The sequence below is a fragment of the Nycticebus coucang genome, chromosome 8 (assembly GCF_027406575.1).
Source record: "Nycticebus coucang isolate mNycCou1 chromosome 8, mNycCou1.pri, whole genome shotgun sequence".
NCBI lineage: Eukaryota > Metazoa > Chordata > Mammalia > Primates > Lorisidae > Nycticebus > Nycticebus coucang.
The window spans coordinates 67881999-67899197 of record NC_069787.1 but is presented as its reverse complement, the minus strand read 5'-3'; the positions used below and the strand labels follow the sequence as shown (position 1 = coordinate 67899197).

The window sequence follows — 17199 nt, the reverse complement described above, 5'->3', positions numbered from 1 at the left end:
TACTTCATCACTAAAATCATTCCTTTTTTTTCCTCCTTAGCCAGAAGACATTGGACAAGCACCCATAGTAAATGCTCCAGAAGGTGGAAAGGTCGACTTGGAAGCCTTCAGCCATTTTACAAAAATCATCACACCAGCAATTACCAGAGTGGTAGATTTTGCCAAAAAGTTGCCTATGTTTTGTGAGGTGAGGAAATTGTTTTTCCTTCTGCATTATTTTTCTTTAGAGTTCCATCAGTTTCCAGGAATACTAGATATTATTTATAATTTAATATTAATTAGTAAGGGCTTAGCCATAGGAAAACAATATCAGTACAAAACAAAGAAGGGGGGGCGGGTCTATTTCATTTGTATTTCCCCACCATCAGTCATTAGGCATTAGCTTGTCCATAAGAGGTCTCAAGATCCCATCCATCTCCCTGATTCCAGGCATTGGAGTCTTTGATGTCCTAGTTACCATGCTTGACTTAGCCCACATTAAACCCAATTTTTGTAATAGATCTATGGGGTAGCTTTTAGTAACCCACTTTTACAGATGGGGACAATTAAAATTAAAGAGATTAAGTTACCTTATCCAAATATGGTACTATGGTTCAAACCTAGGTCCCACTACGTATCACAGCAAAATGGCTGTGCTCACTTCCTAATCCTTAAGAATAAATTAAACGGCCTTCACAGAGCAGGGCTCTCATATCTCTTTAAATTTTCCCTTCTTGTTGTAAGCTCACTCTTTCTTGCCTCAACTTCAGAGCTGTCCCACCAGATCTCTGACTCCCAAGCTCATCAGTTCTGGAGTCTGAGAATTCCAAGATCAAGGTGAGGGCAGATTAAGGATCTAATGAGGGCCTGCTTCCTGGTGCATGGACAGCTGTCTTCTCACTGTGTCCTCATATGGGGTGGGGGTTAGATCTGAGGTCTCTGTTATAAGGGTGCAAATCCCATTCATGAAAGCCCCACCCTTATGACCTCATCACCTCCCAAAGGCTCCAATATCATCACATTGGAGACAAGGTTGCAACATATGAATTTGGATGGACACAAACATTCGGTCTACAGTACCCACAGCCTTGCAGGAGGAACAACTCATATTCTATCCCTAGAGAAGTCAATAAGTCCTGGGGAAAGAATTTATATTTATATCTGTATTCAACATGGAGTTTCCTTTGCCTTGGACATCTTTTTTTAAAGATTAACATTTATTAACATTTTGCAGGTTATTACAAAATGATACATATTCATCAAAGATTTATGCAGCATAATAAATGTAATGACTCATGGCAACGTCACCACAAGATAATACTGCAAACATTTTGGAGCCTATCTTAATCTCTTTTCAAATATTTGTGTATATACACATACATATATAAGATACATAAATGAAAATATATTAACATAATTTATATCAAATACAAACATATATATACATACATATATATGAACTATGAAATATATATTATAATTTATGCCAGGATGTGCTTTCTATTTATGAAACTACTTTTTAAGCTTTTCATTAAAGAGTAAAGCATACATATCATAAGGGTTCAGCTCAATAAATTTTACAAACGGAACCCACCAACATGATCAGTGACACAATAAGGAACACCACCTGTACCCATCACCCTGACTTTTTACCCTCAACAGTAGGACCATATAAAATATCACCTACGTATTCTTTCAAAAAGAAATTGTAATGACCACATAGTATACCAAAGAATAAATTTACCGTAATCTAGGTTATCTGTTTTTATTGGACCTGTAGTACATTTCCAATTTTTCATTCATAAAAACATACAGCAATATGTGTTCTGGTGACCATGGCCTGCTCTCGTTATCGTGTCCTGATGGTAAAGCCTAGGCATGGAATTTGAGGGCAGGGCACACAGGCTTTTGATATGTGTTGCCAAATTGTCCTTGAAAGAGAAAACGTGCACTCTCAACATCTGTGCCAAGGGCATGTGTTTCCTCTCAATCTTGCCAACTCTGAGTACCATCTTTTTTTGTTTGTGGGGTTAGTTTTTCTTCCTGGACCTCTCTCAGTTCTCTCTCAATCAATCTCAATATCTCTCTCTCTCTCTCTCTTTCCTCTCTCTCTTTCTCTCTGTCTCTGTACCTATGTTTTGTGAGATAAGGAAATTGTTTTTCCTTCTGCATTATTTTTCTTTAGAGTTCCATCGGTTTCCAGGAATACTAGGTATTATTTATAATTTAATATTAATTAGTAAGGGCTTAGCCATAGGAAAGCAATATCAGTACAAAACAAAAGAAAGGGGGGGCTCTCTCTCTCATCCCTCAGCCCTTGAGTCTGAAGAGGAACTCTATTGAGTTTCCTACTGCTACAACTTAAGCCAACCTGCCATTTGCACGGTGCCCTTTGAATATTTACTAGATTTTTCTTTTAATGTAAATCTCATAAAAACCAACCACTGAAGAGATATTTCAGTTAAAGAAATAAAAAAAAAAAAAGCCATGTCCCCTCCTCACCGCCAGGAAAAAAAGCACTGCACACTTATGTCCATGGCGGGGTGAGGAACTTTTCAAGCTTGGGCTGTGGCCAGCTTACCTATTCAGGTTTGCCCCAGAAGCTGAAGCCTCCTTCATTGCCATGATTCCATCTCTCTTTCAACCCTGATATTGTGTGGTCTCCAAATTACAAAGGAGGAGGGCACTTTTACAGCACAGATGTGTGTTTGTGGCCTCCTGGGAGCCCTTATCTTTGTATATTAGCTTTGAAACCCAAAAGAGGGTACTGAACAGCAGCCTCTGAACTACCTAGAGAATGGAGATTTCAAGTGGTCTTGAGAGCTAATGGGTTGGAAATTTCAGGTGGTCTTGAGAGCTAAGGGTCTCTTGCCAAAGCCAGTTGGATGAATCTGCTGTTCGTGGCCCTTGCTCTGCTGAGATCCATGCCAGACCACTGAACGAGGTTCCTGTGACACCATCAGCTTCTTAAGATCTAGAATTATCACTGGCAGAGTTGTCAGAACAACACATAAGAACCACTCCTAGAGGGCAGAGCCCTGTCATCTTTGCCAATCAACCTGAGTGGTGTTCTTCTCAGGAAGAACCTGTGGGAATATCCCTGGTCTCTGTCTGTCAGCCCCTTGTCCAAGCTTCTCACAGTGAAAGCACTTTGGCAGGTACATAGAGATTATTTGATCATGTGTTGAAACAAATCTCACCAGGATCCTACAAACATCTCTTAAAGGAAAAATTATCTGGCCCAGTTTTTAAACCACTGGTGATCCTTTGCCCGTACTTATCCAGCTTTTCCTCAAATTTGAACTAATCATCAACAGTTAGTAGATTATTAAAAGAAAATTTCTACTTCATCTGTAACCAGACTTGGCTTCAGAGGTGGGGCCCACCTGAGTTTGATCCGATTAGTAATTTCTCATTGCTGTTCTAGGCCAGTCATTTTCAGTTCAGGAATCAGCAATATGAGGATTACCTGGAACCTTGAGAGAAAGTCAAAACTCAGGGGAGGCTTAACAAGCCCCAGGAGATTCTGATGTGGCTGAGATGTAGATCAGTTGCCCCAGGCATCAGAGCCAGCCTCTACCCAGGCATCCTCAAACTGCAGCCCAAGGGCCACATGAAGTGGTGTGAATTGTATTTATTCCCGTTTTGTTTTTTACTTCAAAATAAGATATGTGCAGATATGAACAAATAAGAATTTGTTCATAGTTTTTTTTTTTTAAACTATAGTCCAGCCCTCCAACGGTCTGAGGGACAGTGAATTGGCCCCCTGTTTAAAAAGTTTGAGGACACCTGGCCAATTCCCCATCTTATCCAAGCGTGAGTTTCCTATTTCCTACTGCACTCTTGGCCCAAGAATCCAAGTATATAATTGAGGAGTACAAATCTGAACCTAAATGAAAGCAAATCACAGTGCTTTTTCAAAGAAAATGAGTGGAAAGGGAAATTTATATGTGTGTATTTCAGAACCAAAAATGCAATGACTTTTATTCTGTAGAAAAAGCTAAGCAGTTTGAAATTAGATGGTAGAGTGACTTGGCTGAGCTAGTGAAAAAATATGAAATACCCAGTATTTTAAATGTAACTCAGTAGTGTTACTTTCACTTTTATATAATAACCTAAATTGGACTAGTTGAGTATTGCCAAGAGCATTTCCCAAAAGGAATCTGTAACTGCTTTAATCAAGAGATAGATATTGTGTGTAATTTCCATATTCGTTGTTTATGGGAACTTAGTCATATCCATGGTACTTCAAAAAAGTTCTCTTCTTCTTGGCATTGGATTCTGACAGATCTAGCTTCAAATCCTAGCCTCACCCATGAAACATTCATGTGATAACCCTCCCCCCAACCAGCATGTTACCGTCTCAGTGTCTGGGTTCCCACACCTGTAAGTAAAATGGGAATCAGAATATTTACGTTACTGTATTGCTGTGAAGATTAAATAAGGTGATACAGATGGATGTCGGCATGATGCCTAATTCATCAAGATACCCATTAACTGATAGTCTTGCAAATGGTTTTGATAATGCCATTTAATTAAACATTCTCCCCCTCCAGAAAATAAAATTCTGCTTTTTTATTACTTTGCCTATTACTGAAGTTCTCTTTTAAAGTTTATTATTAGTGTTATCACTTTATCACAAATCCTGATTAGCAGGATAAGTAAATGAGCTTAAAATGAGATTGCAACACTAGCAGAAAGATCCAGTGTGTTGAGTCATTCTCCTCTGTGGTACTTGGGAGGCGGCAGGTCTGAATTCCAGTCTGCCTTCTCCCCTAAACTAAATCATTGTTTTGTGGCAAAGCCTGTATATGTCTGTCCCTCTTGGGTAACACACATCTGTTAGCAACCTTCTGTGCCTTGTGAGAGGGTAAAAGAGTAAACATGCCTAAGAAAATGCTGAGCCAAGTTGTGGGCTAAACAGTAGAGTCAGCTACTAATTGTTAGGGATACAAGACCCAAAAAATGGTAAATTTACCATAAACCCTGCTCTCAAGCAGTTAAAAGTTAGAGTTATGATATTCCCAACTAAGGGGAGAGTTGGATTATTACAGTTTCACACATGACTGTACTACCAGTTGGCGATCTATTATTATCTGTTATAAAGAAATGCAGACTACCGAGATTAAAGTTGGTGAAGATTACAAACCCCCACCAAGTTGGGGTTTGAAAAATGGTTGTTGAAAGCCTACAGCCAAGTAGAGAAGGAAAAACCACGAGCTCAGAGAATGCAGGACTAGTGTTGATTCCTAGAGGTGATTCCTGTTGCTTTCAAGACAGGGCATGTTGCTCCTGACAGGATGTGTCCACTTGGTCTTTTCAGCTGCCATGTGAAGACCAGATAATCCTCCTCAAAGGCTGCTGCATGGAGATCATGTCCCTTCGCGCTGCTGTGCGCTATGACCCAGAAAGTGAGACTTTAACCTTGAATGGGGAGATGGCAGTGACACGGGGCCAACTGAAGAATGGGGGTCTTGGGGTGGTGTCCGACGCCATCTTTGACCTGGGCATGTCTCTGTCTTCTTTCAACCTGGATGACACTGAAGTCGCCCTCCTCCAGGCCGTCCTGCTGATGTCGTCCGGTGAGTATGCCTTACACTCACTGCTGGGCACCCAAAAAGCCTTGGCTTGTCTGGGGCTAATTCCAAACACTTGATGAGTTTTCAATCCCTCCTTTGGCTTCAGAAACATAGTTCACGCTACCTCAGCAAGAAATTGGACATTTTCCAATGGGCCAGGGACTGATGAAGGGGGTGTCAGGTGCCTGATGCTTTTTGCCATGTCAAAAGGTAATAGGAAGAAACCAAAAGAAACATCTTAAAAGACTCCATGAAATGATTCACCTTTGGCTCACAATACCCAGCCCACTAAATAGCCTTTGGGGTATGCAAGACATGACGTGAAGAGCCACACCATTCTGTGTTGTGTGTGTGGAAATCATGTGTGAGAGCGAGAATTTGTTCATGGCTCAGCTACAACCTGAGTTTCAGTTCTCTATTGCCATATAGCACACCAACCTAAAACTCAGTGATTTAAAACATCCCAGATGGCTGGAGCTAGGGCTGAGCATCACATGCAGCTTTAGACCCATGCACCCTTTCCTCTTAAGGGTAGTTCGACATCTCAGTTGGCTACTGGGTTCCAATAGAGGGAGGATTCTGAGCAGAAGCTGCAGATCCTTTAAGGCCCCATCTTAAGTCACACAGCATCACTTCAGCCACATTGGGTTGGTCCAGTCAAGTCCCAGCACCAGCCCAGATGCAGGAGACCACCCCACATGGGAGGAATAGCAAAGACCTGGCCCCCATCTTTAATCCATCATAGCTCATTATCCAAACGTCTAATTCCCATTGGTAAATGGTAATTAGTACTACTAATTGTAGTAAATGATACTACTGATGCTTTTTTCTTCAGGGATCATGGCATAATAAACAAGACATATCATACTCTTTCAAGGAAGCTAGTCTTTAAATAAAAGATGGTTTCAGAGTCATCTGTGCCTTTCCAGAGCACTCTTAAGTCTAGCTGTGCTATAGTACTTTTCACTTTCACTGTAACTACCTACTTAACTTAGCCATATCTCCTTATGGACTATTTATTTTTTAAGGACATAGAAGTGCCTAACTGTATACCTTGCACCTAAGCCAGTGTAGAAGTAGTAGAATTCAAGACGTGTTTATTGGATAAATGGCTGAACATATGGGTAACGTATCAGTCAAGAGTACATTGAGAATCCTTTGTAGAGGGGATGCTTACTAGTTAACTTAGTAGGATTGTTTTCGTTTGTTAGCTGATTAAGAAATTTCTAAAAATGAAATAATTCTTTATATTATGGAAAATTTCAAACATTAGATAGAATAGCATAATGAACTCTCTTGCACACCATGGTAGACTGACTTTGCAAGGTGGCCCCCTCCCCCATACTCCCACCTTCTGGTGTTCTCATCCCAGATGATTTCCTCACCTTCAGTGTACACAGAACCTGTGGCTTGCTTCTAACCTAGAGAATATGGAAAATTCAATGTCAGCCCCATGTGACTGATTTACATAATCTAAGATTCCCCATTGCTAGCAGGCCTGCTTTAGAGATTCTCCATGTTGGCTTCCTGGTGTAAGTGGCCATGTTGGGAGATTTCATGTGACAGGAAACTTCAGATGGCCTCTAGAGCTGAGTATGGTCTCCAGTGACAGCCAGGAAGAAACCAGGACCCTCAGTCCTTCAGAATTATTCTCAAAAATATATAACTTGTGGCTTACCTAGGATGCCCTGTGCACTTTGGGTGACCCCTAGCTTCTCTGGCCTCTAGTAACCTTTACAATAAAGAAATGGAACTACATAACTGGGACTCAAGGTAACTTTTTTAGCTGAGACTTTAGTGGTACAAAGACAGTTTTAAATAACTTTGAAACACATAATGAGTCAGCAATTTCTTTTACAATTTTCTTCATAGTTATATCTCTTTCCAAAGAAGACAAACAGAGAGATTCAGGGTGGTGCTAGTCTATCTTTAACACCTCTCTAAAACTTGCTAACTTTCATTTTCAACAGAGTAGATCTCAGGCATAATCTTCAGCAAGAACTCTTAGCTAAGATGTAACAAAGGTTTATGCCACACATCCATTTTTGTGGTTATATCCTATTTATAACAAATGGATTTTTAACACTAAATAATGTGATATTTCCTCCATAGTGAGTCAGTTTAACAGATTATTAAGTAAATAATCTAAAGTGGATAAAGGAAATAGGTAGAGATGGCAAAATTTGTGAGTGTAATGCCACACACTGTCAAACACCCAAATAATTCTTCCCAATTCTCTCATTGTATGAGGTTGACACTGACAGCCACAGGACAACTTAATAACTTTTTGAAATCTTACCTACCCAAGTGACATGGGCTCTTTTCATTAATACTGTCAGGACCAGAAAAGTATTACAAGACATTGTACATTTGGCAAATGACAGCTACCTAAGGAAGCCCTCAGGCCCCATTTTCTCCTCTTTAGAACCCTGTCTTCACCACCCCATTTTTGTTGTTGTTGTTGTTGTTGGGGATTCATTGAGGGTACAATAAGCCAGGTTACACTGATTGCATTTGTTAGGTAAAGTCCCTCTTGCAATCATGTCTTGCCCCCAGAAGGTGTGGCACACACCAAGGCCCCACCCCCTCCCTCCTTCCCTCTCTCTGCTTTTCCTTCCCCCCCCATGACCTTAATTGTCATTAATTGTCCTCATATCAAAATTGAGTACATAGGATTCATGCTTCTCCATTCTTGTGATGCTTTACTAAGAATAATGTCTTCCACTTCCATCAAGGTTAATAGGAAGGATATAAAGTCTCCATTTTTTTTAATAGCTGAATAGTATTCCATGGTATACATATACCACAGCTTGTTAATCCATTCCTGGGTTGGTGGGCATTTAGGCTGTTTCCACATTTTGGCGATTGTAAATTGAGCTGCAGTCTAGTACAAGTGTCCTTATGATAAAAGGATTTTTTTCCTTCTGGGTAGATGCCCAGTAATGGGATTGCAGGATCAAATGGGAGGTCTAGCTTGAGTGCTTTGAGGTTTCTCCATACTTCCTTCCAGAAAGGTTGTACTAGTTTGCAGTCCCACCAGAAGTGTAAAAGTGTTCCCTTCTCTCCACATCCACGCCAGCATCTGCAGTTTTGAGATTTTGTGATGTGGGCCATTCTCACTGGGGTTAGATGGTATCTCAGGGTGGGTTTGATTTGCATTTCTCTAATAGATAGGAATGATGAACATTTTTTCATATGTTTGTTAACCATTCATCTGTCTTCTTTAGAGAAGGTTCTATTCATGTCTCTTGCCCATTGATATAAGGGATTGTTGGCTTTTACCACCCCATTTTTTTTTTATTTTATTGTTGGGGATTCATTGAGGGTACAATAAGCCAGGTTACACTGATTGCAATTGTTAGGTAAAGTCCCTCTTGCAATCATGTGTGGCCCCCATAAAGTGTGACACACACCAAGGCCCCACACCACCCCATTTTTTAATTGGCATTTCAGTTACATAAAATCATAGACCTTTTCTTCAAAACCTTTTCCAAAAGCTGCTACTAAATTCCTTGGTCCTGTGGTGATAAGCAGAGAGCAAAAATGGAAGTGATCTGAGAGGCATTTCTTGGAAAAATTTTATCTTAAGAAGTTAAAATCAGTCTTTGGTCTTCAAAATATTTCTCTCTTCATAATCCTGTTTAGTACAATTGGAGCATCATCAAAATGTCAGTTCATTCTCTATCATTTAGGTGACTACCTTGTCTTTATCTCTCATCAAAGAACAGAGTCTTGATACCATAAACCCCAGGTCTTTTTTTCCCTTTGAAGGCATACAGCCAAAGCAACAGTATATTGATTCTCCATTTGGTTCAAAACCTAAAGGATCCTGTGGAGGACTCTTTTTGCACACTCAGAGAGAGGAGATAGGAGAAGAGAGGAGGAGTAAGCAGATCCACAGAGCAGCAGCATCAAATATGAAGGAAAACACAAAATAAAAAAAGCCACAAATTGCCATTTGAGCCAAACAGGGGATTCCAAAAGCCCGAATGGTTTCTTCGGAGACAGAAGGGTGGGTTAAGACATTAGCCCTGACCCTTCCCTGCTGAGGAAGCAGAACCTCCTTGCTGATACAGTAACTGGACTCCCAAAGTGGGAATTCATCTGCTCAGAACTACAAAGAGCAAACTGGAGGGAACCAAGCAGGGAGATGATGGAGCTTTTTGAGGGATGCGTTCAGGTTTGTAGATTATTTTTGTCATCCCCGTGTCCTCCGCCCAGCTTTTCCTCAGTCATCTAGCCTCATTCCTTTATTTATCACCTGTTGGAAACTGTCTGGAGCCCCTGATAAATACCATAGGAAGCCCCGTGGTCTGCCCATGTCTTAAGAAGATTTCCAGGGCTTTCCAAGGTCATAGTCTCCTCTCACCCCAGCTCCTACTGTGGCCATTCTCATCCCTGCAAAGGGTGACTCTGCCATGGCCAACCTCCCCTTTTCTTTTCATTTTAATTTCCCAAATCGTCACCAACACAAGGCTGCTGCCAGTAGCAATTTTACTAAAGGTATAAAAGTGAAGGGAGAGGGTGGTTCAGTGCAGCCAGGCAAACAACTGAAAACTGGGGATGGTGCTTCTTTACCTTCAAGGGAATTCCCTATTGTCCAGCATTCCTCCTTCGGCCTCCAGGCCTCCTGCCATGTGCCCGCCGCCCCCCGCTCATCGCCCCTTCTGTGTATGGCCTCGCTTCTTTTTCTTTCCATCCTTTTCAGGCAGCCTATACAAACTCAAAATCATTTCCTCCATTATACAGAATATTTCAGTATGTCAGGCTTCTCCTCTATACCCTAGGAGGGAGGCATTGCCTTTCACACCCAAGAAGGTGATTTGTCTAAACCAGAGATATTTTATCTAAACAAAGCATTAACGCCCTTCATAGCAATGATGCCACTACCCTCGTCTCTGGTCCCTGGTGCCCCAGAGCTCATGCTGCAACCACTCTCATTCCCAGGAGGGAAAACTTCCTAGATCTGCCCACCTCCCGCCCAAGACCTTGAAGGCAATCCTTCCCCTTCCCACCTCTGAACTAACACCCATCTTCTTTCTTCCCCCTCAGATCGCCCAGGACTTGCCTGTGTCGAGAGAATAGAAAAATACCAAGATAGTTTCCTGCTGGCCTTTGAACACTATATCAATTACCGAAAACACCATGTTACACACTTTTGGCCAAAACTCCTGATGAAGGTGACAGACCTGCGGATGATCGGCGCCTGCCATGCCAGCCGCTTCCTGCACATGAAGGTGGAATGCCCCACGGAACTCTTCCCGCCTTTGTTCTTGGAAGTGTTTGAGGATTAGACTGACTGGCTTCATTCTCATAATTCCTACCGCACTACTGGGTGTCATTTCATTCCATTGCCTAGCTCCTTTTTGTCTGTTTCTTTCTTTGTGTTGGGAGGGATTGTTTGGGGGTAAAGGGAGGTAATCCTTGGCATAGATGCGGAGGAAATTTTACCTTGAATGCGGGTCCTTGTAACTATTGCATTTTGTTCTCCAGTCTTCGATGTGAATGCTTTGAAGGTTTTACAGTTGTGGAAGTGGGGTAGGGGACGCTTATTAACTCACCAGCACCAAGCCATCACCAGCTGCCGCCTGTCCCTGGTCAGAGACTCGAGCGAGCAAAATGGCACTGCAGAAGAATAAAGAAGACTTAAACCCAAGATAATACGGTCATCCTGATCCAATCCTGATTTTTCCAGGGCTCAAGTTAACAGAGCTCAGACAATCTTTGGTTAGATGTGGCTTTCAGCATTTTACAGGATGACACAAACAAATTTTCATTTCCCACTATTCCTTATTCTCTCCCAGCTTCGTCATTTGGTGGGTACAGGAATGTTTGCACCCTAAAAAACTAAGCTGCCCTTTCATTACCATGTTTATAACCTCACAATTTAATTCAAGCGATACGTAGGCAGGGCTCAAGGATGCGCAGATATTTGACTGACTGAGGCCAACAGGGAAAATGATTTTCTTCAGTGAGCCCAAAGAAATTATAAATCTTCACCAACATCAGTGACTCCAGTTTCCAAAAATTCACATGTATTACCTCACAGTAGGGAGTCTTCTTTACAGTTTAGGCTGAAAGAACATTTTGCCATAGAAATCAAGCCTATTTACAAGGAGTCATCTCTTTTTCAATGGCAACTGATCTGTCATCTCCCAAGCTCCTGAAGCTTTTTATCCTGGTTGCATCTTTGCTGAGCTGACAACAGATTTCCCTATGGATTAAATTCTTCTAATCAAGGAGAGATAACAAGCTGAAATTGGAGTCTTGTTCTGGAGGAATTCTGAGGAGAGATGAGTGGCTGCATTCTCAGTGGAATGACACAGTGTTTGGAGAGCCTCTTCAGGAAGCTGAGGATGCTTCCTTCTGCTCTTAGAGCTCAAGCTCTTTGCTGAACTCAAAAATGTCTCGGTCCCTTTTTTCCCTCCAGCTTTAAAGCACTAGATAGTTTGACTATCTCTGAACACAAACTAGCCCTGTCACTGACCCTCTGTCAATTTTACGGCACTACCCTGACAGAAACTCAACAGAAAACACCTGCAGACCATGTATACAGACTGTCACTTTCCTTCCCCACCCAGCCTGCATCCCCATGACCTGCACTGAAGTAGCTTGTGCCCAAAAACAGTGACACCTCATCACTTCAACATCAGAAAATGGGCAAAGAATGTATCCATGCAACTGAATGTATCTCATCCTTCCCTGGCATCATAGATAGAAACTATTTCTTTGCCTGCCTTTTACTGCCTTATCCTGGAAATATTGGGGGAAATAAGCCATATCAGTGAGAATTAAGTCACTGTGAAAACCAAGTGGATTAATTTTTTGTAAGTTTGGTAGAGCAGAACTGGCCCAAAAGCCAAGGTGCCTGAGTTCTCAGTTTGGGCTCTGCCAACTGGTAGATCTGTGACCATAGGGCTTGGTTTTCCCACTTAGTGAATAAGTTATGATCTCTAAAATCCTGCTCACCCTTAAATTCAAATATTGGAATTTCAAATGGGAAAAATCTGATTCGTTGGATGGTTTCGTTTTATTCAAATTTTATTCAGATTTCCATTTTTATTGGGCCAAAAGTATAGTCCACTTAATTGAGGAATATATATTTGGTATTGACTCAAAATAAGAATTTAACTTAATACTAGTCAACTATTTAGAGACCTTGGGAAAAAAAAAAGAGGAACAACTTGGAAATCTCAAGTACGATTGGAAATAATCAGGGGAGGGAGGAATTATAGGTTCAGTGCACAAAAGCAATCTTACTCCTTCTAGGAAAAGGAAACAAGAATATTGCTATGGCATTTGTTAATCAGAGAGAAGAAGTAGGTGAAGGAATTAAAGTTATAAACACCAACATGAAACTCATGGGCAGATCACCTGCCTTGACTTTATCTGCAGACGGGGGTTCTTTTTGGTTTTATTTTGTCTAGGCTTGCTTTGTTAACATCTCAGTTCCTTCTGTTGACTCTCCTTGAAAATTAAACATTTAGGCACCTCTGTGCTCCAGGAGAACGCTGAGAAGCTTTGCTCTCTAGGGCAAGTTTTCCAAAGGGAATGAGAGGAAGGTAAACACGTGGGTACTGGATAGGCTCATAGATTCCCTAGGCATTTGGCCCTTTCTAAGAAGTTTCCTTGTTTTGTTTGAATATATACTGACATTCGTCAGTATACCAGACACCCAGTTTCAAATGTGAGCACAGAGCCTGACCTCAAGCTAAATCAGAATGCTTTGGGGTTAACCAAGATTGGGAATTAGCCAGACAGTACAGTGTATCTACAGTAATCCAGCTAGCCCCCAATAAAGGAAAGCTTGATCCTTAAGCAGGCAAACATCTGATCTAGAAATCCTGTTGAAGGCTAAATACTTTATGCTGAGTAGGACAAGTCTTAGAGAACTTGAGGTTGAAAGAAAAAGTGATAGGACTCAAATGACCTATCATTGACCTATCATTGAGTTGTCAAAGCGATTACACTCATTCCTTCTGAAACTGACAGAGGTACTTAGTACATCTCAAGACTCCATCTCATAAAACTTGACCATAATGGATTTGCTCTGGATTTTTTTTTAACATTTTTTCATGAATTGTCCCAACTTTCGAATCAAGTTGGGGACCAGTTGGAAACACCCCTTGCATCCACCCCCACAGTGGGGAGACATCCCAGTACAGGGGAACACATCCGTTATGCTGGGATTCTTATTTATGAATCAGTTCACTTTTAGAGATGAGTGGTGTGTGTGTAGGTGTGAGTGGGTGTATGTGTGTGTGCACGTGTGCTTGTAACCCTCAAGTGTACTTTGCTCTTCAACTTAGATGTGCAGTATTTCCAAAAATAGTGAAAAAGGTAAGACCCTTCCTTCTTTATGATTCTGCTCAAAACACCACGTGCCGCCTCAGAGCTTTTTCTAGTCAAATGAGCCTCCGTCCTCAGTGACGCCCTCTACGTGTTGATGCCTCAACCCAGCGAAGCCCCCTCTCTCGTGCCCTGAGTGATGCCTCTTCAGTTCACAGTGCAGTCATCGGGTGGACTGCCAGGCCCTGGCTCTGCACAGCAACGTCATCCTTGATGCTCCTCCGTGAACAAGGGTACAAGCCTGGGCCCCTCCTCAACCCTAAGCTCCCCACAGACTCAGCCCTCAAGGAACCGCTGAGCATCCTCAAAGCATGTCATTGTCAGCGATACCTTTTTCTTCTCCTGAACTCTAACCTATTCGTGTCATATTGACCTTTTGCTGCATGAGTCATAAATGATGAAATCGGTCTTTTGGTTTTTGAAATGTAGCCAGCATTTGTAAGGCTAAACCTTTTTCATGAACTGAATTTAAGTGAATAATCAAGCCACAGTTTCTCTTCAAAAGGAGAGTGATGCTAGACATTTGAATCTCTTTGTCCTTTCCAATGGCTATGGCATCAGGTCCTAAAATAAGCTCGTAATTTTTCCTGTTATTTTAATAATATGGAAATATTAGCATAGTGTTTCTTTTGATAGTGATAGACTATAATCCGTATTTAAATTTTATAGAGAAGAAATTTATTGTACTGTGATGTAGATATTTATTATCCAGGTAAGGATTTGCCCGGTGTGTATTTTTTACAATTGAAACATTTTACTTTAATCTTTAAAAACAAAACGCATTAAACACACACGCGCGCGCACATACATACACACACAAAAACAAATAGGCAAGGGGGAAAAAAGGTTTGGCCTTATCACAGAATTTTTCCTGTGCTATATAAATGTTTGCAAATGCAAAAAGTGTACATTTCTGGTGTGTTTCCACATTAATTAATGCCGCCTTCAAAAGCAATATTGTGCAGGTAAGATGCTGTTGTGGTTTTCTGTTGCACAGTTAAAAGCTGACCCACCTTATGCACAAGACAATCAATATAAATCTGTCCTCAGGATGAAAGTAATACTCATGCAAATTATGGAGCACAATGCAAGACAGAAACGACCCTTCACACATGTATTATTGATGGAGAAATGATCAGGGCATGAACAAGCTGGCGCAACATCATGCCACTTCTCTCTTTTTGGTTCTCCCTTTTTACCTTGGCATTTCTAATTTGACCATGGAGCCAAATTAGTTCTCCATGCCCATCTTAGATAAAACACTTATTTTCCATAATGTTTCATGCCCTGAAAATCAGAAAAATACTACAGAATAGGAAAAGATCTACAGTCATTAGAAGATTTGTGTTTTTCAAACAGTGTTAAGTGATATTGCTAGATGGTGATATTTTTTTCAGCCTAAAACTCTGTTGAAATCTGTGATCAAAATGTTTTAAACTATCCAAAAAAGAAAATTTGTATATTTGGGAAAAATGGATTTTTACATAGCTTTTGTATGCAGATATTAAATTGTAATTATGAATATAGTGGGCGTAGATAAACTTATAAGCTTAAATTCTAAAAAAGGAAAAAAAAGGAAAAAGCTTATAACAAACATGCTTTTCTGTCTCTTTCTTCAAATAGTATTAGTTCCTAAATATAGACAAAGAGTCGCCTGTTCTTCTCACCCCAGCAGCTGCCAAAAGGATGGAAACAGGTTTTGGAAACATTGACTGGAATAAGCAAGTTTATTTGGGAGGAAAACATGAAGGGAAGAGAGGAAAGAAGTAAAACGCTGAGGGGGGGGTTACTTCTTTGGAAGAAGGGGTCACAGAGATGGAAAGACAAGGAGAGAGTTAAGTGTTTGCAGCTCAAAAACTATATTTATCTTCTTATCACAAAATGTTCCAGAATATTATTAATGGGATTATACTATATACAAGTATATCTCAATCCCCATTACCCTGAACACATGTTAATTAGGATTCTTTCTGTGACAAGTGACAAAAACCTAACTCAAAGTAGCTTAAGCATAAAGACAATTATTGACTTTAATATCTGGAAACCTGGGAATGTGACACCTACAGACATGGCTGGATCTGAGTACTCTCGGTATTTGCGGGAAGAGCTCCTCTCTCCATCTTTTCCCCCAAGTAGACTTCATGTCCACATCGCCTTTCATGGTGGCTCCCAGTAGCTCCACGATCAGGTCTACAACTCCAAATATAGTGGAGAGTTTCATCCGCCCCACCACCACCCCCCACCTCCCACAACCTACCAACAATTCCAGTGACAATCCTGGGCCTAATTCTCATTGGCCCAAATTGAGTCAGGTGCCCATTCCTGCACCAACCACTGTGGTGAAGAGGACAGATATGGTAATTAACTTACCCCTCTGAAGTCCTGGGACTGCATGGAAGTGGAGGGGGGGAACAAATCAGCCGCACCTAAAGTATGGAATGAGAGTTAGGGCAGGGATGATTTCGCAAAGTAAATTCTAAACCTTGCTGCAAGAAGGAGTTGCAAAAGCAGCAAATGTCCACACCAAAAGTTAAATCTGAAAAACCCCAGCAGTGGAGTCTCCATAACACATAGGAAGCTTAGCATGATTCAGCCAGGACATGAAGGAAACAAATACTTTTCTCAAGAAGTATTTGATCACATCCTCCCAGGCTCACAAAAAGGCCACTCCAGATAAGATGGAGCTAGCATTTGTTATTTCCCTGGGCTGGGTCAGTCTAGAGTACTATTTTCTGAGTTCTTCTACTTTATGTTTTCAAAGGACTGACTGTAGCTTCTAATAGTTATCATTTCTACATCATGTATCTCCCAGCAAGACCAGCCCAAGTAAGACTGATTTGTGCCCACAAGTCCTAATGATGCAGAAATATAAAGAACACTCCTCAGTTTACCGTGAGTCCTAGAAAGATGCTGTGTTCTTCTTTGTTGCAAATAGGAAGGGACATTTGCATTCGAAGAATTTTATAATTTTTCTAATGGGCATTTTTAGTCTTAAAGAGACCTTTTAAGATTCCTTTCCATAACCTAAAGTAAAGCCAGATAGAGGGTTTTGTAGCACTTATTTATATCAAAAATTAAGAACCTGAGATCACCAAGTACCTGAGATTCACTGGTAAGTGAACTCCCTTGTGAAAATCTAGTTGAACACCAAAAAATTCACCTCCACCTTCCCCAGCACTTTGACAAAATTCCCACTTAGTTATATTTACTCTAGCATCCAAGTAGCTACCCCAAAGAATATACTGAGTGTTCGTGCCACCTCCCAGAGTTCTTCACCATCACACTGAAGAAT

At 41.0% G+C, this 17199-nt stretch overlaps 1 protein-coding gene across 23 annotated transcripts in view; it reads left to right on the top strand.

The window, feature by feature from the left end:
• Positions 1 to 14701, top strand: part of THRB (thyroid hormone receptor beta) — a 381781-nt gene extending 367080 nt beyond the window's left edge. For all 23 annotated transcript variants that reach the window (XM_053598954.1, XM_053598967.1, XM_053598968.1 and 20 more), the window contains 3 exons: positions 41 to 187; positions 5303 to 5561; positions 10611 to 14701. In XM_053598954.1, the coding sequence (XP_053454929.1) occupies positions 41 to 187; positions 5303 to 5561; positions 10611 to 10852 (648 nt within the window). In that variant the 3' untranslated portion in view covers positions 10853 to 14701. The remainder of the gene's footprint in view (positions 1 to 40; positions 188 to 5302; positions 5562 to 10610) is intronic.
• The last annotated feature ends 2498 nt before the right edge of the window (positions 14702 to 17199 follow it).